The 23,591-nt window shown below is 31.4% G+C and overlaps 5 protein-coding genes across 5 annotated transcripts; 4 read left to right on the forward strand and 1 right to left on the reverse strand.

Moving 5' to 3' along the window:
* The first annotated feature begins 4,341 nt into the window (after positions 1-4,341).
* On the forward strand, positions 4,342-9,822 carry Parp1 (Poly-(ADP-ribose) polymerase). Its single transcript, XM_088205045.1, has 19 exons — positions 4,342-4,489; positions 5,088-5,229; positions 5,304-5,464; positions 5,531-5,724; positions 5,792-5,920; positions 5,984-6,071; positions 6,130-6,235; positions 6,299-6,485; positions 6,571-6,892; positions 6,957-7,065; positions 7,377-7,539; positions 7,613-7,775; positions 7,844-8,002; positions 8,072-8,220; positions 8,276-8,412; positions 8,485-8,648; positions 8,731-8,851; positions 8,969-9,128; positions 9,200-9,822. The coding sequence occupies exons 1-19, from the start codon at positions 4,379-4,381 to the stop codon at positions 9,447-9,449; spliced, it is 3,015 nt and encodes a 1,004-aa protein (XP_088061171.1). The 5' UTR covers positions 4,342-4,378; the 3' UTR covers positions 9,450-9,822.
* Positions 9,823-10,694: 872 nt separating this feature from the next.
* LOC148237805 (uncharacterized) lies at positions 10,695-14,285 on the forward strand. Its single transcript, XM_088205861.1, has 4 exons — positions 10,695-10,907; positions 13,493-13,608; positions 13,681-13,937; positions 14,004-14,285. The coding sequence occupies exons 1-4, from the start codon at positions 10,743-10,745 to the stop codon at positions 14,108-14,110; spliced, it is 645 nt and encodes a 214-aa protein (XP_088061987.1). The 5' UTR covers positions 10,695-10,742; the 3' UTR covers positions 14,111-14,285.
* A 1,437-nt stretch (positions 14,286-15,722) lies between these two features.
* On the reverse strand, positions 15,723-16,730 carry LOC148237806 (uncharacterized). Its single transcript, XM_088206003.1, has 4 exons — positions 16,566-16,730; positions 16,385-16,500; positions 16,068-16,324; positions 15,723-15,998 (listed from the first exon to the last, which is right to left on the reverse strand). The coding sequence occupies exons 1-4, from the start codon at positions 16,728-16,730 to the stop codon at positions 15,904-15,906; spliced, it is 633 nt and encodes a 210-aa protein (XP_088062129.1). The 3' UTR covers positions 15,723-15,903.
* Positions 16,731-21,270: 4,540 nt separating this feature from the next.
* On the forward strand, positions 21,271-22,168 carry LOC148237807 (uncharacterized). Its single transcript, XM_088206008.1, has 4 exons — positions 21,271-21,453; positions 21,530-21,645; positions 21,713-21,969; positions 22,034-22,168. Exons 1-4 carry the CDS (start codon positions 21,289-21,291, stop codon positions 22,126-22,128), a joined length of 633 nt encoding a protein of 210 aa, XP_088062134.1. The 5' UTR covers positions 21,271-21,288; the 3' UTR covers positions 22,129-22,168.
* Positions 22,169-22,288: 120 nt separating this feature from the next.
* LOC148237808 (uncharacterized) lies at positions 22,289-23,195 on the forward strand. The gene is made up of 4 exons (XM_088205818.1): positions 22,289-22,479; positions 22,542-22,657; positions 22,725-22,981; positions 23,050-23,195. Exons 1-4 carry the CDS (start codon positions 22,315-22,317, stop codon positions 23,142-23,144), a joined length of 633 nt encoding a protein of 210 aa, XP_088061944.1. The 5' UTR covers positions 22,289-22,314; the 3' UTR covers positions 23,145-23,195.
* Positions 23,196-23,591: the final 396 nt, after the last annotated feature.

Genomic DNA, 23,591 nt, shown 5'->3' on the forward strand with positions numbered 1-23,591 from the left:
TTGTTTTTTTTAACTTTAAAATTTGATCCTATTTAAACAATATTTTTTTGTTAATTAATCACACGATATTAGTGCTTGTTATACGAATTTTATTTATGTGACTAGATATGTTACTAGCAGTCACTGTATTTTGCATAGGCATGCACTGTTGACTAAAAAAATTTCCACAAATTTTAAAAATGTTATGAAGTAGCCGTGAAAATGATAAACTATGTAAAATCTAGACCACTTCAATCCAGATTATTTAAAATTTTGTGCGATGAAATGGGTGGTGAACATGAAGCACTTTTATTACACACTGAAGTGAGATGGCTATCCAGAGGAAAAGTACTATTTTTTACTTTATGAACTTCGAAATGAATTATTAGTCTTCTTGAAAGTACAAAATAATTTGCAACATCATTTTATAAATTTTTTAACAAATCCTTCCTGGTTGATACATCTGCATATCTGGCGGATATTTTTACAAAGTGAAATGATGTTAACTTATAATTACAAGAAAAAAGTATTACAATTTTTAATATGAGAGATAAAATTGAATCTTTTGATAAAAAATTACAATTTCAGATTTTATCGGTTGAATCTAATAATTTTGATTGTTTTCCTGTCTTGGATATGAATGTTTAAATGAATTAAATTTTCAAGAAGATAAAAAAGTTTCACAAGTATTTTTAGAACACCTATATTACTTGAAAATAACTCTTTCGGACGATTCCTGGGTTCGGAATCCATTTTCCGTGACAGTAATACCAGTGGGCTTAAGGGATTATGAGAATTTAGTTAATGACTCTGATTTGAAACAAAAATATCAGCCATTAAATGATTTCTGGGCGAGTCTGATTGAAGAGTTCCCCAAGGTGTCAAAACAAGCTCTGGTTTGTTTACTTCCGTTTTCCACGACGTATTTATGCGAAGTGGGATTTTTTAAGTATATTGCAACAAAAACAAAATACAGAAATAGACTCCACGCCACGGCAGATATGAAAATACAACTAACCAAAATTATGCCTGATATAAAAAAAAATTTTATTCAAGAACCCAAAATCATCAGTCATTAGGAGTTTTATTTATTTGTATTTTTATGTTTATTAAATAAATTTAATAACATTTTTTTAATAACATGTTTTATTTTATTATGAATTACCTAGCCTAAAAAATAAGCTAAGTGTTCCGCCAAAATTTTCGGATTTGCCAAGTGTTCCGTCGCTGAAAAAGTTTGGGAAACCCTGCTCTAAACGTATTATATTTTGTCGGGACATTTGCAACCCTGATGATTATTGGATATCTACGGTGGATTTAGGAGGTTTAAGCATTTGCACTAAAATGTCTTCTTACAACAACTTTAATACATATATTTTTGCGAAGTGGGATAATAATATAACAAGGCATTTTTCATAGAAAATACTTTTTTAATATTTATAGAAAATATCATAGAAAAGATTTTTTTAATATTTATATGTCCCTTTCAAAGTAGTCGCTATTAGATATAAACTATTCTAATACCAGTGTTTTTTTAATCTGCATAGCATTGCACTAATTGGTATGGTATTCTTCAGAAAATTCTTTACATTCAATAGTTTTGTAATAAAATTGGTTGCACATTTCATACCCAAAATATTGATCAACATTGTTTTGTATAAACCGTAAAAAATAAATACTTCAGAAATCTCTTTAATAGTGATTTGGCATTTACCAAGTACAATGTCCTTATTGTTTTATATTTTTATTGGTGGTTGATGTGCTAGACCAGTAATAGCAATATATTTGCACCATTAAAAAAATCTTTCGTTCGGACATAGCATCAGTACTTCTCAAACATTTGCACTATGTCCATTTTTTAACGCAAAATTTACTTTAAATAATTTGCTCCATAAAATTTCGCAAATTATTTTTTCATCATTCTCTTGGCGGGCTTGCAACAGTCGGTGCTGTCTCGTGCACCGTTCACATAAATATTAAACAACATGTAAATCAAATTATTCTTTAATAAAATACTACTGCAGTGGCTCAATCTGTGTCTAATTGCCACCCGTCACCATCCGTCCGCCAAAATACTTTCAAAGAAAATGAGTTAATTTATCATAAACAACAATCATGTTATTTAAAAAATACATACTTTGAAAATAACAAGTATTGAATTTTTCGTATTTAAAATTGCTTCTTTACTTTGTCTTAGCTTGTCTTGCTGATTGAAACACTCACTCAGTGGCAGTAGATGTTGGATAATTGTTAGAATTGTTAAAAGTAATAAGTTAAACGTTTCTGTTTCTTTTGGATATTAATCCAAATATTTTGGCAAACGTGTGGTGACGGATTAGCAATTAGATAGAGATTACTAACTACATTGATTTTATTACAGTTAAATAATAACATAGTTACAAAATTAATGTTATAGGATTGGGTGGCGAGCACTGACTGGCAGACATATTCCTTCGGTCGTGTCGACACTAGAGTGTGTTGCCAGAACATCACATAGTTCGCGGTTCCAGGAATATGCTAAATATATAGGTAAACTTTACAAAAGGCGGAGGGATTAACAGCAGGTAGTTTAAATATTTATTAATTAATCTAACTACGGAAATATTGTTTATCACTGAAGTTCAATGGCTAAGTCGCGGGAACAAGCTCATGAGATTTTACGAACTGTGGGTTGAAGTCTAGCAGTTCATGAAGATAAAGGGAAACCCTGTTAGTCAATTCAATGATAATAAGTGGTTGTTTGATCTAGCGTTCATTATCTTTCGGAACTATATTCAAAGCAGCTATATGGCTCCAATCAGCTTTGTCCTCTTCAAAAAATTTCCCTCCTTCAGCAATAAATTCTGAAATTATATTTTGTGTAGCTCCCCACAGCAATTTGTCATTCTCAGACAAAAAATTCCAAGATGGCCTTTAAACAAAAATTAAAACTTTCTAAAATGCTCCCGCAGCAATCTGTATCAGCAATCTTTATTCTCCTTGAATAAAAAATTCCAGTAAGGCATTTTCATTTTTATGATATTTTCAAAATCTGGTCACCTTACCCATAGAAATGCAGGAGCATGCAAAGCTAATGCTATGCAAAAGCTAAGCAACAGATTTGCAGGTGATCAGGAGAGCGTTTCCCAATAACACTCGGGAGAAACAATACTGAGACTCTAACAAATAACGTAGTACTACGGGGGGTGGATCCCGCTCATCTGGCCCTAAAAAGCTGGATGCCGCCCATTGGGTTGGACTCGTAGGGCCCTATTACCGGTTACGGCAGTGGTTTAAGCAATGGATCATGTAGTAACACTCTCTGGTCACCTTACCAAATCAAAATTCAAAATTCAAATAAAAATACAAATATTGTTAATTTTATGTAACAATAGTGCAATTATAAACAAGTCATATAAAAACAAAATTATTTTGTATCAATTTACAAAAATATTCTTTATATCCGAGACCACTGTGGCTGCCAATAGCGTAATTTGTCCAAACTCTGCGACCACGCGTGTTGCAATGTTTGTATTTAAAAATGTGTTATGGTGGTCCTCTTAAAACTTGCGAACCTAATCACTGTAACCACGATAATAATAAAGGCTGATTTACACGTTGCCAGTTGCTGACATGCCAGCTGGAAATTGACTGGCGGGTCACTGCACGCGACGACTGGCATTCCAGTCCACTGGCACCTTACCGTTTACATAGTGAAAGCAAGTGATAGAATTATTGTTGCAAAAAATCGCTACTCACCTTGCGCCAGTACGGTAGTGTGGTGGAAGGGGGAGCTGGCTGGCCAGCAAAACAAAAATATTTGTACTGTTAGCGTTGCCAGCTGCTGGCATACCAGTGGCACACTGGCTTCTCCAGTGACTGGCGTTAAGCGTTTACATGGTGCTAGTCGCTGGCATCCAGTGACTGGCAACCTCGACTGGCGCGCCGACTGGCATCGTGTAAATCAGCTTTAAGGATGAACGTGACAAAAGAGTTACTGAACTGACCACACAAAAGCCCTCGTTACATCTAGGGGAAAAATGGTAACATATAAATAGTACGTTGTAATTGCTCTCCGACGCATAAAAAGAATATTTCTTAATATATATTATACAATAAATTATATTAAAATATACAATACATTATTACCAGTTTCCAATGGCGTCTTTCTGGCTGCGAAGTCACATCCCTTATGGTTATACATCTTGTAGTGTCAATTTGTTTCGAATATTTTTTAATCTCTAAATTTTCCCATCGCCGCTTATTCCAACCCAAAAAACACGTTTTTTCCTGGGAATAAACCAGGGGTTTTCCGCTGGCACATCCCTAATCCTTAGCCGTTATTAATTATTTTTTTGTGTGGGAAGCTGGAGCTTTGAGCTTATGGCAACATTTGATTTGAGCGCCAATCGACGTCAAAATGTCGGACCTGCCGTTTGCGGCGGAATATGCTAAAAGCGGTCGTGCTTCGTGCAAAGGATGCAAAACGCCCATTCCTCAGGGTTCGCTGCGACTTGCTGCGATGCTGCAGGTAATTATGCTAACCTTTCGCATGTCACGTGTCAATTCTATCCAGATAAAATTATTAGAAACAAAAACAATAGTAACACCATACAACATGATACTCGCCTCACCTTCACTATATTACATAGTTTTTAGGTATAGATTTGACTGTCACGTATTTAAGTTTTATCATAGCGGGCATATCCAATAATTCAATAATACTAATAGTCTAACAATTTCAAAACAAATTGTTCATCAAATCAATTTCATCTTTATCTAATGAAATCTTGATTCCATTTTCGAATACATATTTTTATAAAGTTATTTATATTGTAAAATAATTTGAAAATTGCTTTGGAAGTCAAAAAGTTATGGATGAATTTAAAATAAAAATGTGACATTATAGACTAGATGTGATAATCGACATTGCTTTAGTAAAAACTTGTTACTCTAAATATTTATGACATAGAACCAAATCACACTATCGCATTACAAAAAAGGTTACGTCCTCATCTCCCGCTTTTAACTGATAAGCTTGTCTACAGCTTATAAAGTGTAAATGCAACTGCTTTTCATTGTTTAGTAGGTAACATTACTGTCTTATCAATTTAAATGTATATTTCCAGTCGGCTTTCTTCGATGGCAAACAAGCCAACTGGTACCATGATACTTGCTTTTTTGGGAAGCAACGCCCTAAGAGTATAGCCGAAATGGGAAACTTTTCAGCACTTCGATATGAAGATCAAGAAAAAATTAAAAAGGCAATTGGTACGTCTTTAAAGCTAATCTAAATAGAATAATTGTTTTTCATAATATGTATTCAATTCTAAATACAATTGTAGAAGATTGTAGTACCGGAGCAGTTATGGCTGACGTAAAGAAGGGAAAGGGCCGCAAAAGGGCCAACGGAGATGGTTCATCGGCCGCTTTGAAGGATTTTGCCATTGAGTACTCAAAGTCTAGCAGGGCTACTTGTAAAGTTTGCGAAATTAAAATCACAAAGGTATATATTAGATTTGATTGAATATTATTTATTGTAGAGATTATGATTTATTTAATGTATTTTAAGGGAGAAGTTCGCATCTGCAAAAAGGTGTACGATACTGAAATAGGACAGAAGTTTGGTGGTCAACCTCTGTGGCATCACGTTAAATGCTTTGTACAAAATCGCTCTGAGTTACTATTTTTTGCTAGTGGAGATATATTGCCCGGATTTAATAGTCTGACCAAAGAAGATAAGGTCATGGTTAAAAAAGAATTACCGTTAGTATTGCACGCTTTGAGATTAAATTGATTTAAATTTATTTTAATTTAATAATATATTCGACAGAGCTGTTAAGCAAGAAGAAGTACCGATAAAGAAACTCAAAGGAGAGCCGAAAGATAAAGAAGAGAAGAAAGAAAGTGATAAGCTGGAAAAAGAATTGAAAGATCAGAATAAATTGTATTTCAAATACAGGTAATATATTATTTTTAATAAACAATAAAACGTTTACTAATGTTATCTAAATATACACTTTAGGGATAGCTTGAAAAAATATTTAAATAAAGCCGAGATGAAAAGCCTTTTAGAATACAATAAACAAGAAATTCCTGTTGGTGAAGATAGAGTAAGTTATTAATTAAAATATATTTGTTAATAAATTAATTATATTTGTTCTATTTTAGATTTTAGATTTATTGGCTGATATAATGACATTTGGTGCACTAAAACCGTGCAGTACTTGCAAAAAAGGACAATTAGTGTTGAACACACATGGTTATGTCTGTTCAGGTTTGTTTACCGTGATTCTAATCCATTATTATGAATAATTTATTAATAATTATTTTATTACAGGAGATTTAACTGAATGGACTAAATGTCAGAGTGTAACTCAAACTCCGGATAGGACGCGCTTTAGGATTATCAGCGATTTAAAAGACAATTCAGCTTTGAAAAAATATAAATACAAAGAGCAAGTTCGCAAGTTTAGAGATATTCCTCCAGCTGCTGCATATATTAAATCTGAGAAGGAATTAAAAGAGTGTGTATTATATTTATTTATTGTGATTTTATATTTTTTAATATTATCTTATAAATTTTAATATTATCTTATACATATATTTTAGACCTAAAGCTGAAGTTCCAATTCCGCCTTTGAAAAATTTGGAATTTTTCATTTACGGATATAAACCAAAGGTGAAGGAGGAGGTGAAAATTAGAATTTTAAAAATGGGCGGTAACGTCGTGTCCAAATTGAATGATACACTAGCAGCTGTTGTTGCTCCTTCAATTGAAATCGATAAAATGTCCGATATGATGGATAACGTTCAACAAAAAGATATACAAGTGATCGAAAAATCTTTCTTTGATTCTATCGATGCTAAAGGAAGTGTAAGCGAAACTATAAACTTGATCGGTGATAAAAATATTGCAACTTGGGGTGGAGATGTAAGAGTGCTATAATAAATATATCTATGTACATATTATGTTATTGATAATAATTGTTTTTTAGTTAAGTGCTAGAATTCCTCAGGATGTAATAGATGGCAAATCAATTGCGAAATCTTCAAAAAGCATCTATTCTAAGTCATCATCTGGCAAAACTAAATTGAGATTGAAAGGTAAATTATGTAATGTTTGTATTCTACATTCACATTGATGTAAATGTATAATATCTAAGAATAAATAATCGTGTAATTTTATACGAGCATGAGTAATGAAAACTTTTATTTATCGATGAATTTTAATAGGTAACTGTGTACTAATCTTTAAATATTTGTACTCTTCAAATTAGGTGACTACTGTTTATAGATAATAGAACAGTTATTTGAATTTATATTACACTTTTAATGCATTTATTTGACTAACTTTTTGGCATAAAAAATTTTTTTTATTGTAGTCAAATGGCTGTGTAATGTAATATTATTTTTAGATGGCACAGCTGTCGATCCAGAATCCGGTCTAGAGAATTCTGCTCATGTTTATAAAAATCAAGAGGGTATTAGATACACTACTGTTTTGGGCCTCACGGATATTGTTACGCAAAAAAATTCCTACTACAAATTGCAATTGTTAAAATCTGATTCAAAATCAAAGTAAATATATTTCAATAAAAATTACAATATATACATCATGAAATATATTTTATTATAAGGAACATTTTTTTAGGTTTTGGGTGTTTAGAGCTTGGGGAAGGATCGGAACCAGCATCGGTGGTAATAAAACGCAGGATTTTGGTACTCTTTTCGAAGCAATAAATTCTTTTGAAGACTTGTATGAAGAAAAAACTGGGCATTGTTGGATCGATGGTAAAGCTAATAGTCATCCGAAGGTATGTCGGTTTAATAATGCTTTAATAATGGTATGATGATTTTTATTTTAATTCACATCTTAACACAGGTGGCTGGAAAAATGTATCCAGTGGAAATTGATTACGGCGATGATAAAGCACCGGTGCAATTGGACGATGGCAATAGTAAATTGCCACAGCCTGTTCAAGGGCTCGTTAAGATTATATTTGATGTTAACATTATGAAGAAGGTCATGCTTGAGTTTGAGGTAATTTAAAGATCTATAGAAATGTGTCTATGCCTTTAATATATTTTAAACAGTTTTTTTTCTTAATAGCTCGACACTGACAAGATGCCTTTGGGTAATCTATCCCGTAAACAGCTGATTTCTGGTTATAATGTCTTAACTGAACTACAAAAGTTAATGGAATCCAAAGATGACGAAGACAAGTCAATCCGGCTAAAAATCATCGATGCTACAAATAGGTAAGTAATACAAATTATAATAAAATCTTCAATATTTCATACTTTTATATTTTAGATTTTACACTTTGGTGCCGCATAACTTTGGAGTAGAAAATCCGCCTCTTCTCGATAAAGAAGAATCAATCAAAACCAAAACAGATATGCTTGATAATTTGCTTGAGATTGAAATAGCTTATACCTTATTACAATCGGGTAAATAATTGTTTTAGATGAAATATTTTTTTGATGTTATATGTGAGTTACATTGTAATAATTCGGTATCAGGATCAACTGAAGTGAACGTCAGTCCTCTCGATTCGCATTACATAAAATTGAAGAGTGACATTCAACCGATTCCAATGGGAAGTCCAGAATTTGAGATAATGAGAAAATACGTTAAAAATACTCACGCAGCTACCCATTCAAGTTACTCGTTAGAAATAGTTCATGTAATTATTTATTTTTATTATACTTAAATTTTGTTTAACCTTGATTTATATATGTATATTAATTGTATTTATTTGGTTTAAGCTCTTTAAAGTAGTTCGTGAAGGCGAAGACAGGCGTTACAAACCCTTCAAGAAACTTCCTAATCGTAAACTATTGTGGCATGGTTCTCGAACTACAAACTTCGCAGGAATATTGTCTCAAGGTTAATAGCTTAATTCATCATATAATAAATAACTGAAAAATTAAACAAAGATTAATATTTTACTGTATAGTGAAAAAAATTCATAAATATTTTACTGTTAATATACTCTACTTTTAGGTTTGAGGATTGCTCCTCCCGAAGCACCCGTCACCGGCTATATGTTCGGTAAAGGGATTTACTTTGCCGATATGGTTTCCAAGTCTGCAAATTACTGTTGCACATCCGTTAATAGTCCCGAGGGTATATTGCTTTTGTGCGAAGTTGCATTGGGCAAAATGTAAGTGAAATTCAATTAAACTTACGTTTTTTAAATTATCTATTTATTAATTACAATCAATTTTTATTCAGCCATGAGTTGTATGCTGCCAAAAATGTTGTAAAACCACCGAGTGGTTATCATTCCGTAAAAGGAGTCGGCGTGACCGAACCAGACCCGAATGAAGATCATCCATTGGAAGATGGAACTATTGTGCCGTTGGGCAAACCGATAAAGAAAAAAACAGAATCGTCTCTGCTTTACAATGAGTATATTGTATATGATGTGGCTCAAGTGAATGTAAAATATTTATGCCAGTTGAAGTTTGCCTACAAATACTAATGTACTATTCCTTATAATCTCAAATATCATTACTATGATATTATTATTCATTTACTATAATCTTTTTAATGTTATGTAGCACTTTGATGATCTTATGTGCAGATTTGTCGCCTTTATGTAATTTACCTTTATTTTTTGTTTATGTGTATTTTATATGTTTTCTGTTATTTTGATAATAACTTTTTAATTCATGTTTCAATAATACTGGTTTAATTTTTTGTAATTCACAAAATTATATTAATAATTATCTTGTCCTCTTTAAACGTTTGTCCCATTGTCTTTATTTTATTAGTTATGTGATCTGATATGGGTATGTTAGTATGTATAAGTACGATTATTTCTTTGTTATGCTAATAAATATTTTTTGGTATTATTTTTTGTTTCATTCAATTGTTTTGTACCGCATTAAGCAGGGATTTCATGGATCAAGATCTTAATTCACACAAACATGATAATACTAAGAAGATTAAACAATGGTTTATGAGATAAAGATTTTAAATCGCAATAAGTTTAAAGTATTTGCTTTATGACATTTTGTAGTGGGTTTCCCCAATGAAGTAAAAAAACATCTTCCTGCATTAAGAATTCATTTTTTTATATTCCATTTATATCATCTTTTGCTTATATTTGTTTGGTTAATAAATAATTAGCTATATCAGCTTAGTAAAATAAATCAAAAATGTTATAGCACAATCGGAGTCGCAAAAGACCAAATATGAGTGATTCACTATCCTCAGGAAGGCCTTTTTTGTGCGCGCAGACGCCAAAACAGAGCTGAATGAACTAAGCGATGCATGTTTAAAAATTTATAGTAAAATAATGACTTGTTCCACATCATCTTTTGTATTTATAGCTACTCTATATAAATAGCATTGAATAATTTTGACAAACAGATTTGCATCACTGCTTAACTTTATATACACTTAAACAACTATGGAGCAGTAAATTGTTTATATTTCAGATGCTAATTTAACGTTGGTTAAATTAATTTTTCGATGGGACTGATCTTTTGACATTTCAAATAATATGTATAGTACGATTGTACGCAAAATAAAATAATCACAATAAACTTAAGCAATTAATATTAGTCACATTAAACACAAGTGTGCGCTTTTGTAGAATTAACGCGAATTTTATAAAATACAATGATAAGCTGATAGTACTATCAAAACAAGGATTACATAGATACTATATATATATATACAGACAAGATTCATAATTAATAGTTTTGTTAAGTAAATCTAATCACACTTGATACTTAAAAATAGTTTCCTGAAGTACTACAGTCTAATAATGTTGAAATTTATCTTTGCTTTTATCACTCTTGTGGTGGTGCCCTTTTACGTTGAGGGTCATGGTATGGTCATGCAACCAGTCAATAGAGCTTCTCGCTGGAGATTTGATTCTACAGTTCTGCCGAATTACAACGACAATGAATTATTCTGTGGGGGGCAAAGAGTAAGAATTATTGATTTATATTATAACATATATATTTTCAGCTGGATAAACCATGAGGTGACTTTAGTAAAAATATATTAGTATCCATATTTTTTGGTACATAATTCAAGATTTAGCTAGAATATGATAATATATTTAATAAATAGAGTTTTAGACATTTCATGTTCACCTGAGTAAATATATTCTATATACATATACATATTTTTAAGAATGAAACTAATTTAATGGAGTATATAAAATAGAAAACAATTGAGATAACAACAAGTGGCTTAATGGAAATAATCATGGGCTTAATTTTAATTTTAATTTACAAATATACAACTATAGTTGTGCTTGCTTAAAATTAATCCCCGGATTAATATCTAGTGTTATTGTACAATATATTGAACACATTTATATGAATGTGGGAAGTTTTGTGTACGTAATGGGTATAATTCATTTTAACTACTCAAAGATAATAATCATATCAATGTTTATTTACGTAGACCATTATATTATTGTTATATTGATAATGGCTAAAAAAAATCAAAGCTCGTGCGGATTGATATGATCTAACTATCTGAGTGATCAATAAATTTAAAATTTATTAAACTTGCAGTAAACTCTAATAAAGTGTAATAATGATTATTAGAGTTTACTGCAAGTTTAATAAATTTTAAATTTAACTTCCTATGTCTAATAAATAGTTAAAAAATATATTTCTAAGATTTGAGTGTTACAGTTTATGACGTTTAACTTTTTGCTAAATTGAATCGATGGCTTTTTTCTGCATCTTTGGTAATGAAAAGCGAACTAATTACATATTTGTGGAAAAGCTTCTACCAATTTGTGCATTTTACATGTTTGAAGCTATATAAACGTGGGTAACATTATTAATTTATTATTCGTAAGTAATATATTATATAATATATAACTTTGTTTTCATTGATACATTACCCACACACATTTGCTTAGTATTATTTTATTTATTATCAATTGTAAATATTCCGTTGCAACATGAAATACCTAGCTTTTTATGGCAAGTGGCTTCTCACAACTGCGCAATTACTCTCTCTTCTGTGTGTAAGACGTATATTTTTTGTTTATTGTAAATCTTCCGTTGCAACATGACATGCGTTAGTCGAATGCTTTACAATGGGTCTCTTAATAAGTCTCTAATCAAAGTCTGTAAATCAGTGACATCTAATTTAATAGTTATGAACTAATATTACATCTTACAACCGAGAGATTCCACTCTGCACGACTTAGCTAGTCTTTATTTTAACTATTCATCTGTGAGATAAGAAAAATATAGGAAAAAATAATAATCTTTATTTCTAATCTTCGAGACATGATATAAATTAAAAAAAACACTTGTCCGTATGGGATTCAAACTCAAATTTTTCCGGTATTAGTCACTGGCTTATATCACTGGTCTATCTTGCTGATTAAAATATAACAATGTAATGAACAATTTATCTTAGTGTGGTAAAAAAGCGTGGCAAATGTTTAAGAGATTTTTTAAATTACAAAAAACATATATTTTCTGAATATTCAACGTTATTTAACTGCACCAAATCGTCAACTTTTGATTTGTCGTTGGAGTGCTGTGTCGTCGTAGTATTTTAGTCGTTCCGAAGATTAGGTTCAACAGCTTATTTGGGTTTTGTCTTTTACAAATTTCATTATGAACAATAGATGCTTAGGTAAAGCCGAGGGGGAAACTCCCGACCGGTGGTTCTTATACTGCTGATTTCCGTACTGCGCGGACGCGGTTGTGAAACGTATAATGTTACATAAATTACAAAAAATAGATAACATCATTTAAATTATTTTGACGGTTTTGAGTTTGATAAGACGGCTTTCCTACTGGGTTAAGGTAGCACGCATAAGAAAGATAAACTGCCCAGTGAAGAAATTGGTTGGTTGAACCAGATTAAATGTTCAAAGTAGAAACGTCAGCTTTAGCGAACCATATATTTAATATACTATAAGTGACAATACTAATTAATACAAGAATATACATTTTTTAATGTGAATTTTTGAAGAGAGAGAGAGTGATACAATTAAGGTTTATTATCTTTGTAGCACTGTAAATCAGACAGCTGTCAATAATCATGAGTGTTCAAAGTGTCGAATGTTAGTTTGCAACAACACATTTACGAAATATATCGCTTAACATTGTTTAATTGTTCTACACAAACAACAAGCACTACTGAGCGAACGATTCACAACGTAGTGAAAAAAAATTGATGAGACTGGAAACGTTGGATATAGGATAAGGCCTGTGCATCATCATGGCGTTCGTTCAGTTGAGAATATTGCTGCTGTAAATAAAAGTGTGGCCGAAGACTCGGAATTGTCGATTCGTATATAAATCTTATATAAATTTAATATAATCGTCAGTTTTATAGTATTGTTTATATAATGCTTATTACACTCAATATATACGGTAACATATTTTATGTGTAAAATATTATAGATGATTTTTTTATATCGATTTGATAATTAAAAAGAGATTAAATTATTTGATTTTAATTTCGACTTATCGTGTAAGATCTATAATTGTATATAGAGTATGATATATTAATATGAATATTGTTTAGATCCAATGGGAAGAAAATGGTGGCAAATGCGGATTATGCGGGGATAACTATGCAGATGCAACTCCTAGAACTCACGAATTGGGCGGTATTTATGGACAAGGAGTTATCGTTCAAAAGTAATTGAATTAATATGAACATTTAATTAAGAAGTACTAACAAGTACTAATTACTTTTTATTTTTAAATCAGTTACACATCAGGAGAGATAATTCCCGTTCGTGTAATGGTCACGGCAAATCATATGGGTTTCTTCATATTTACATTGTGTAATCTCGATGTATTTGAACATGAATCGGACAATTGCTTCAAGTCGATTACTTTGTATCAACTAAACGGGGATGAGAAGTATTACATAGATCCAAGACTTGGAAGTTTCGAAATTTTACTCAAACTACCCGAAGATTTGCACTGTGAACATTGTGTGCTCAGATGGACTTGGACAACTGGTTATTATTATTTTATTTTTTATAGTTTAAAATAAAATATATATTATCAATATTTTTAAATTTCAGGCAACACTTGGGGTCAGTGCGAAAATGGTGAATTTAATAATGGTTGTGGACCTCAAGAAACTTTCAGGACATGTTCCGACATTGCAGTTTTTAATACCAATTATTGATTACATATTTTAGATAGATATTGTTCCAACCGTATCGAATTATATTATAAGATGTACAATTAGAAATATTACTAAAAAAATACTTTTAGAATGATCGTAGTTTGTATTATATTAATTACTGTACATAATAATTGTAATATAATATTGAGAAATAAAGAACAATAATTAATTATTATTTAATTAGGACTATGCACATTATCTTATAGTATTACATATTATTTATAAGAATATATTGTTTTTTACCATGATTTTAATTAATATAATATATAAAAGGTTGTTTTTACTGCCACTAATTGGTTCAATCTTATGACTTATCATTTGATCATCATGAATGAAACAATCACAAGGAAAAAATCTCACTTAAGATTTGAAGTTGAAACTAGTTATACTACTTTGTAATCTATTTATAAAATACGAAATATAAAATATTTTTTTTTACAAAAGGAAAGCAGAAATACGTAGCATACATATAGCAAACAATTCTGTTGATAATAATGTCACAACCAGAATCTATTCTATGCAACAAATAACTGACGGTAAAACTACAGAATATTTTTTGTAGATGGTCATTAAAAATATAACAAGATCAGTACAATATTCCTGGATGTTCCTCAAGCATTTCATATTTTATGAGACATTCACAATGAAAACACTTCTACCTAAAGTTTTTGGTAATGTATTACATAACAAAGAGATACTTTAGACAAGGACGATTTCAGTTTTTCGAGGTGGGGGGGGGGGGCAAAAGTTAGTCAGTCAGTGGTCGTTTTTTAATATTTCGATTTCATTAAAATTCATAGTATTTCGGTACCGAGCGTGCCCACTGCGACGGCACCGACACGATTTTATTGCTTTTGACGCGGATTTTTGACTTCTGAGAAATGATAATTGTTTCTGCGCCCTCCTATTGACCAAAGTCAGTTTGAATATACTTTGAGCAGTTCTCTCATATCAGAAGAATGATTGCAAAAGTCAACAAATATAACAATATGTAGCGTATCAAATTGAACGAGACTAAATCTCGGCATATCAATTTTACAAAGAGAAAAATCGATCCATTGCCGATAATGATCAACCGATAAAACGTACTGTAAGGTAATACTTTGGCATGGCCTTGGATGCGAAAATGCGATAGAGCAAACACGTGAAACTAAACCTATAATGGCAATATATAATATATAAAACTTATATTATACCAATCAGTATAATATAAGTTTTATATAATCCTATTATTGGGATGTGAGAAAAAAAATACATACTAAATTTGTCCATAAATCCTAGAACAAAATGTGTTTTGTGATAACGTTACCGCGTTACTTTAGAACAGATAGTTTTCATCGCATGCATTGAAGCATAAGCTGCGTCTGCTTCAGCATAGGATGCTAGCTACATAATACGACTGCGAACAACTTAATCATCCGCCTCGTCCAATGAGATAAGACTCGTTAATTCTGCATGTGATTGTGGGTCATCAATTGATAACATTTTTATAGATTTTTTAGAAAAGGGACACATGTGTACGTCATTAAATACAATATTTTTTTTTAATTAAAGCAAGTGATCTTTATATTATATTAAGTGCGCGATACCGATTCTTCTTAATCCACACCCTTCTGTTGTATTGACATACAAATGAAAACATCAGATATTATGTACTATTTATCAAACAATAATGAGAGAGATAAATATTATATAATGATCAATAATATACAACATGTTTGTTATTAAACCTAGATTTATAATATTTATAACAACAAAACATATTAAGACAATTGTACAATTACAATTATTTGTTAAGATATTGTTATATCTGAACAAGTCTTGAATGTTTCTTGGGGTCCACACCCTGATGCCCAAGTTCCGTCTTCACATTGACCCCAATCGTTTCCTGTGGAAATTATAAGATAATTATTTAAAACAATAAAGCAAATTTTATCACAATATCAAAAGTACATACCTGCGGTATAAGTCCATCTTAGTACGCAATGCTTACACACTAAATTATCAGGAAGTTTCAGTAGAACGTCATAGGGACGAGATTCTTTTTCGATATAATATTTTTCATCGCCATTAGGTTGCTTCAATCTGATCGATTCGAAACATTGCTCAGATTCTTCTCCGAAGCTATCGATATTACACACAGTGAATACAAAGAATCCTAAATGACTTTTCGTGATCCTTGCTTGCACTGGAATTACATCACCGCGTTTGTAGCTGAAATAAGCATTTCGTTTATTATTCTATATAGTAAATATCACGATTAATTAAACTTACCTTTCAACTATGACACCCTGACCGTATTTTCCTCCAAGTTCGTGTCTTCTTGGGACACTATCTTTGTAATTGTCTCCGCATAATCCACACTTTCCACCATTTTGACTCCACTGAACCTAGTATAATATTCACGATTAAATACAGTGTATTATAATATGAAACATAATTTACTTATATTTACCGATCGGCCTCCACAAAATAATTCATTGTCATTGTAATTAATTTCAGCTGAAGGATCAAATCTCCATCGTGAAGCTCTATTCACGGGTTGTATGAGCATACCGTGACTGCTAACACAACTAGGTGCTAACACAAATATTGTGAACAACAAAAAAATCTTTAACATCTTGATTTTGTTTTGATACATTTTTTTTATCATAGGTATATATATAGCGAATATTCCATAACTTAGATAATGTATCTACTAAATCTCGATGGATAACATTTATCATAAGAATTTTAGTACTTATAGATAATTCCAATTTAAACTAACGGTTAATATACTTTTATGTTTGAGTTAATTATAAGATATTAACCTTTTAAAAATAAATAAAATATCTTTTTATCAGCTACAATTTCGTATTTCATTAATACTATCGAAACAGAATTAAAATATTAATGTTATCACTTTGCCAAAAGTAACCTGAACAAAAGATACGTTTAGTAGCAATTTAAAATAATTCATCCATATACAAAATCAAACAATTAGTAGAATTTTCCTGTAGGTATCTGGACCACTTAGACTAGCATTTTATTAATTACAACGAAAGAGGGTATATAAGTAAGTACAAAACCAAATTTCCATCAACACCTTAGTCAAAACTTGAGAACAACACTTCGCTTACGACTTGGAACAAACGAGTTAAACCAGACTTTCACTATGCAGAGTACCGACTAAATCAACCCTTAAGAAGACCAAAATATCAGCTATTTTTCACTTCACGTCAGACCAAGTCCAGTTAAGGAAATTACCGAAATCCACTAGATTAACCAGATCTTTCAGAAGACTTGATTACAATAAAAAATATTTACCTATATGTATTAATAATTGCAAAAAAATACGTGCATTTGTATATTTTTTATTTGTAATATTTCTAATATTTCTGGTTTTTGGTTATTTTGTCAATGGTTTTTTTTAATAGAGTATAAAAATTCTTGGTAATTGGAAATATATTAGCTATCTATCGCCTATGCAATTAAGCAAATATAGTTATTGTTTTTATTTACAAATATAGATTTTTATTGTTAAAACGCACTTAATGCAATATCCATTTAGATTGACTCAAATTAATCACCTAAGGAAAAGCTATAAAAATATAATCTGAAGTGATTGATCGGAATTTTTACAATAAAATCACTAATTACGATCGATCAGATAAGATTAAAACACGTTAGGAATTCACGTGGGATTCGAACCTAAGACTTTAATTTAATTAGAATGATTTATAACTAGGGTTTTCAATAGAATATTTGATTATTCAAATTATTTGCATGATTATCAATTATATTTATATTCGAATAATTGATCGAATATTCGAAAAATATTCGTTTATACTATCTCAAATGAAATTTGTAAAAAGTCTTAGAATAAAATAATTTGTATACTTAAGCAGCACAGGTAGTCGATTTTCTCTCAATATACCTGTAGTCCAATCAAATAAGGCGAAATAAAGACTAAACCTCGGAATGAAAGATACCAAGCTGAAATTTTGCACAGACCTTCGTTTTGATGTTCTAAGGACAGGGTGAAAAGTCTCATAAAATATCGTGTCTGCTAATCAAGATATCAAAGGTCAAAGGTCACAAAATTTGTTTTTTTGCAAATATCTCGCGTTTTATGCGTTGCACGTCATTACATGCTTCACAAAACTTGTAAAGTATAAAATTATCTACAAGTTTAGTTATAATATTTGTTTTGTATCATTAACCGTTTTTGAGATATAGCGCGAAGAGTGGGAGGCGTACATCCGTTTATAGAATCCAGCGAGTATTTCTACCTGCTTAACTTGGTATAAGCTTTGAAAAAGTAAACAATCGTGAAAAAAGTGGTCTCGGCAAGTCGTTTGAACCATAATTTTATTACTTTCTTCATTGTATTACTAGGAATTAAAAATGAAATATTGCTCGACAAGAAATTTGTGCGAAAAAATTGAAAGAGTTGAGAGATGTCCTTACGGAGTATGTACCAGATGATAAGAAGATCATTTCCAAATTAAGAGAAAAATATTTAACTGATATTATAATTATAACGAAGATTGGATCATTCCCTATTTTTTCTTTTCGCGATGCTCAAGCTTAAGTTTTATCCATAGCTTGGTATAAAAATAAAAAAGGCACTTCGGAAGAAGAACACTTGCGCGTAGTGGAAGCTGCTGCGGCGATTATTAGAGAAGATATTCGATCTTCTGTTGTTGAGACCAAGTCTTATCCGCCCCCGAGTAAAATATTAATGAAGAAATTCCGAAAGCTTTATTACATTTTCTGCAAGAAGTTATTATAAAGAACAGAAAAGGAAAGACGGGGCATTTTAAAACGAAATACACAGCTATAAGTCATGCTATAATGACTTCCATACGAAAACGGTCCTTTTCTTCGCAGTTATTAATAGGCCTATCTGTATTTCTTCATAGAAAAAATACAGATAGGCCAAACATCCAAAAAGACTTTTGGATGTTTTGTCAAGTTTAGGTTTTTTTGCTTCATATAGTGATACAGTAAAATGTTAAATTTCAGCTGTTTATCACCCACAGCCTCGTAATCAACCATCATAGTCAAGTGCCTTAGTACAGTATGCAGCAGATAATGCAGAAAAATATTTATACTCTTGATGGCTATAATACTGTTCATATAATGGGAATGATAAAAATAATAAATCCAAAATCTGAAGTTATATCTGATGACCGCATAAAGAAATTTACAACAAAACCAAGTGCAAAGGAGTTAGCAGCACTATCACATATACCCCTTCTAGTGTATGAAAATCATGTCGTACCCGGATTGAGCAAGAGATTCAAGTTCAAAATTTTAATGATGTAGAAGAACTAACCGAACAGATATTTAATGTAGTTGATTTGTTGTGGAAGTACGGAAAGTGTAAAAATATCTCACCGTTGCCAGGGTGGAATGGATTTATTGAACAACTTACAAAAAACAATGAGAACTTTGTAACTTCTCGGATTCTGTTTCTTACTATTATTCATCATCCTGTGAGTAATATGGACACAATTTACACTACATTACAGTGTGCTATAAACACTGCCAAGAAACATGAACAAAGAACATGCTTAATAACTTTTGATCAGCCGTTGTACATAAAAGCACGTGAAATCGTAGCAGCTTCAGATGCTAGCTCAGACTTGTCCAGAGTAGTTGTGAAACTAGGAGGCTTTCATATGCTTATGTCTTTTATTGGATGCATAGGGTATATAATGAATGGAAGCGGAATCAAGGAAGCTCTCAGTACAATTTATGCATCGAATTCTGTCGACAAAATGTTGGATGGTCCCGCTTTTGCAAGAAGTATCAGAGGCCATACGTATTACTTTTTGCATTATCGATGATGATTTTTGAAGATATGGAGATTGAAAGTTATAATGCTTTAGATGGGTTCATTCAGCAGATAACAATTTGCGATGTTTTCTACGAAACTGTGGAAGAATGTACAGGTAACTCTGGCTCCGTAGTTTACATAGCGTTATCCTATAAACGGATGCGCGCTTCCCACTCCCCGCGCTATATATCGAAAACCATTAACCATACGAAGAAATAAATTATTACAAACTTGTAGAAAATTTTATTTTCTATAAGTTTTGTTTAACATTTAATGACATGCGACGCAAATGAGGCGAGATATTTGCAAAAAAACGATTTTTATGACCTTTGACCTTTAATATATTGATTAGCAGACACGATATCTTTTGAGACTTTTTACCATATATTTAGAACGCCAAAACAAAGATCTGTGCAAAATTTCAGCTTGTTATCTTTCATTCCGAGGTTAAACCCTTATTTGACTGGACTACTGAGCGACTAGTGCCGCTCCGAAATCCATGTTCCTTGCGCCTTTATTTTGTTTCGAAATGGGGGTCCATGAGACGCTCTTTCTCAACAAAAAATATAACAATAGCAGCTGATTTTATTTATCGTGATTTGAAAAAGCTGAAATGAAGTCCCTGATCAAAAATTATGTAAAATAATAAATTAAGGATTTTGCTTTTATTTTTGCCGCCCTCACTGATCAGTAATTCGTACAGCATTGTGTTATGCATATTTTATAAAGTTTAATGATTACAAAGAGAAAAAATTTAGGAACATATTCGAATATTCAAATACTTCATCCATTTTTTATTCAATATTCGAATAGTTAAAAACTACGAATAATTAAGAAATATACTTATAACATAACGGCATGTGTTTAACTATATGACTTCATATTTATAAACTTAGGCCTTAACCAAATGTTTAGTTTGCCTGCTATAGTATTTGTTTACAATTTTATTCTATTCCTACGGACCCGCGAGATTTAACGAGCTATTTTATATGATAAAATTAAGTTGCATACCTCTGTTATATAGTGCTATATTTTTAAATTCTATTCTAAAATAGTAATATATGCTATCTGATTTCAAGATCGGCTTAAACGATTTAGTGGACGTAACGGCGATTTCAAAGATTTAGCTAAAATAGATTGCTTGTGTTTAAAAGAATATTGAAATGTTCTAGATAAATATTATCCTATGAGCTTAGTTCATCTATAGATCAAGTTATTAAATCAGAAAATTACGATAAGCCCATAAAATGATACATTATCTAATATTTTGGGTTTAACTGTTTGCTATATATACACAATAGATAGAACGTTGCGATATTCTTCATTGTTAGTCGAAGCTTGAACTATCGGCAAGATGTTGAAGATTTGTCTGCTTTTAACAATCTTTGCGGTAGTACCCAGTTACGTCACAGGTCATGGCATGCTCATAGAACCTGTGAACAGAGCTTCACGATGGAGATTTGATTCTTCAGCTAAACCGAACTATTCAGACAATGAATTATTCTGTGGAGGACGAACGGTGAATTTTAATAATTATGTTTTTATTTTAAGCTATTGTATATTGTATGAATTATATATGTGAATTTATGCATCAGGTTCAATGGAATCAAAACGGTGGAAAATGTGGACTTTGCGGAGATAACTTCAAAGATGCCGTTCCTAGACGACATGAGCTAGGTGGCCCTTATGGCGAAGGAGTCATAGTTAGAAAGTGAGTAAATTTAATATATTAGGTTATTGAAAAAGTAGTTTAAATAATCAATATCTTTTGGTTTTAGTTACAAACGCGGTGAAATGATTTCAGTGCAAGCTAGGATCACGACTAGCCATTTAGGATTCTTTGAATTTACATTGTGTAATATCGATAGTTTCGGTGAAGAATCTGAGCCATGTTTCGAAACGATTAGATTGAAGCAACCCAATGGCGATGAGCGATATTACATCGGCAGGGAATCTCGTCCTTATGACGTCATTTTGAAGCTTCCTGATAACTTAGTGTGTAAGCACTGCGTGCTCAGATGGACTTATACTGCAGGTACGTCACATATTTTATGTTATGATTAGATTTGATCAAATATATAATGAGTGTATGATTACAGGTAACAATTGGGGATCATGCGGTGACGGAACTTCAGCAGCAGGTTGCGGACCCCAAGAAACTTTCAAGACTTGCTCAGATATAAGCATTGCTTAAATAATGTATTATATATTTAATGAATAAATAAGTTGATGATTAAAGATCCAAATTTTTTAACCTATCACGTGATATTCTGATAATCTGATTTGTTATATCTGAATCTGGATATCGCTCACCATATATATAGTAATTAGATAATTTTTCGGCGATTCGTTTCGCTAGCCGAATACAAGCGTTTCAAAGATGCTGAAAATATTTTTGCTTTTGACATTATTTGTGGTAACACCCAGCTATGTCAGGGGACATGGCATGGTCATGGAGCCTGTAAATAGGGCTTCTCGTTGGAGAGTCGATCCTTCAGCTGAACCAAATTACACAGACAATGAACTCTTCTGTGGAGGATTACAAGTAAGTTCTAAAATATATACCATTTGACTCAAAAATATGTAAGAGATTTTTTAATGCATCAGGTACATTGGATAACAAACGGTGGTAAATGTGGATTGTGCGGAGATAACTATTTAGACAGTACTCCTAGAGATCATGAATTAGGAGGCACGTATGGTCAAGGTGTTATAGTTGAAAGGTATTTACATTTCGTATATTATATATTTATCAATGATTATTATAAATTTATCTTAATTTTAATTCAGTTATAAACGCGGAGAAGTCATTCCAGTGCAAGTCAGGATCACTTCGAATCATTTAGGATTCTTCATCTTCAACATGTGCAATCTGGACAAGTTCGAAGAAGAATCTGAGCAATGTTTCGAATCTATTAGGTTGAAACAACCAAACGGAGATGAAAAATTCTACATCGACTCAAATCCTGGAAATTTCGATGTTCATCTTCAACTGCCTGCAGATTTGACATGTGAACATTGTGTTCTACGTTGGGCTTGGACTACAGGTATTTCATTATTATATGATCAAATAATTTAAATTGCAATAAATAATCATGTTTATCTATGATTTTAGGAAACAGTTGGGGACAGTGTGAAGATGGATCGACAGGAAAAGGTTGCGGACCTCAAGAAACGTTCAAGACTTGCTCAGATATTAAAATCACATAATAAAATGTTAAATGATTCGTTAATAAATAAAATAAAAAATAATCTATGAAACTTTGTTGAATTTACTTATATGTATCTAACTATTTTTATCGATGAAAGAAGTAGAAGTATGACGGGTGGTTTACTCAAGGTAAAACAGTATTTGAGTTTGTTTCATATTTTGGATACAACGAATTTAAATTAATAATAGCGGATATTGAGTCATTAAAGTTAAGTTAGTAAGTAAACATCGTTTAAAGTAAATATGTACTGAAATGACTGCTTGTTGATATTACAAAAATTACACCTATATTATTTTTAACCACAAATATAATAGTTGATGTAAAAGCAGGTATTTGCAACTTAAGACTCATATTAAATTTTGCTATTTATCAGCTAATTAGAATTCGACAGTTGTGAGAAAATATAAATAAATGACAGCTTTCAATTGCTAGATTTTTTATCTAT

The sequence above is a fragment of the Plectrocnemia conspersa genome, unplaced genomic scaffold (assembly GCF_051122295.1).
Source record: "Plectrocnemia conspersa isolate PC_06_02 unplaced genomic scaffold, ASM5112229v1 ptg000002l, whole genome shotgun sequence".
In the NCBI taxonomy this organism is placed as follows: domain Eukaryota; kingdom Metazoa; phylum Arthropoda; class Insecta; order Trichoptera; family Polycentropodidae; genus Plectrocnemia; species Plectrocnemia conspersa.

What these genes read in the sequence shown, in the direction of transcription:
- Parp1 (XM_088205045.1), top strand. Translation starts at nt 4,379, where the DNA reads ATGTCGGACCTGCCGTTTGCGGCGGAATATGCTAAAAGCGGTCGTGCT. An exon ending in AAATCTGATTCAAAATCAAA is followed by an intron (nt 7,540 to 7,612) that starts GTAAATATATTT and finishes ACATTTTTTTAG; the next exon opens with GTTTTGGGTGTTTAGAGCTT. An exon ending in AAGCTAATAGTCATCCGAAG is followed by an intron (nt 7,776 to 7,843) that starts GTATGTCGGTTT and finishes ATCTTAACACAG; the next exon opens with GTGGCTGGAAAAATGTATCC.
- LOC148237805 (XM_088205861.1), top strand. Translation starts at nt 10,743, where the DNA reads ATGTTGAAATTTATCTTTGCTTTTATCACTCTTGTGGTGGTGCCCTTT. An exon ending in TATTCTGTGGGGGGCAAAGA is followed by an intron (nt 10,908 to 13,492) that starts GTAAGAATTATT and finishes AATATTGTTTAG; the next exon opens with ATCCAATGGGAAGAAAATGG. An exon ending in CAAGGAGTTATCGTTCAAAA is followed by an intron (nt 13,609 to 13,680) that starts GTAATTGAATTA and finishes TTTTTAAATCAG; the next exon opens with TTACACATCAGGAGAGATAA.
- LOC148237806 (XM_088206003.1), bottom strand. Translation starts at nt 16,730, where the DNA reads ATGTTAAAGATTTTTTTGTTGTTCACAATATTTGTGTTAGCACCTAGT. An exon ending in TATTTTGTGGAGGCCGATCG is followed by an intron (nt 16,501 to 16,565) that starts GTAAATATAAGT and finishes ATATTATACTAG; the next exon opens with GTTCAGTGGAGTCAAAATGG. An exon ending in CAGGGTGTCATAGTTGAAAG is followed by an intron (nt 16,325 to 16,384) that starts GTAAGTTTAATT and finishes TGCTTATTTCAG; the next exon opens with CTACAAACGCGGTGATGTAA.
- LOC148237807 (XM_088206008.1), top strand. Translation starts at nt 21,289, where the DNA reads ATGTTGAAGATTTGTCTGCTTTTAACAATCTTTGCGGTAGTACCCAGT. An exon ending in TATTCTGTGGAGGACGAACG is followed by an intron (nt 21,454 to 21,529) that starts GTGAATTTTAAT and finishes TTTATGCATCAG; the next exon opens with GTTCAATGGAATCAAAACGG. An exon ending in CAGATGGACTTATACTGCAG is followed by an intron (nt 21,970 to 22,033) that starts GTACGTCACATA and finishes GTATGATTACAG; the next exon opens with GTAACAATTGGGGATCATGC.
- LOC148237808 (XM_088205818.1), top strand. Translation starts at nt 22,315, where the DNA reads ATGCTGAAAATATTTTTGCTTTTGACATTATTTGTGGTAACACCCAGC. An exon ending in CAAGGTGTTATAGTTGAAAG is followed by an intron (nt 22,658 to 22,724) that starts GTATTTACATTT and finishes ATTTTAATTCAG; the next exon opens with TTATAAACGCGGAGAAGTCA. An exon ending in ACGTTGGGCTTGGACTACAG is followed by an intron (nt 22,982 to 23,049) that starts GTATTTCATTAT and finishes CTATGATTTTAG; the next exon opens with GAAACAGTTGGGGACAGTGT.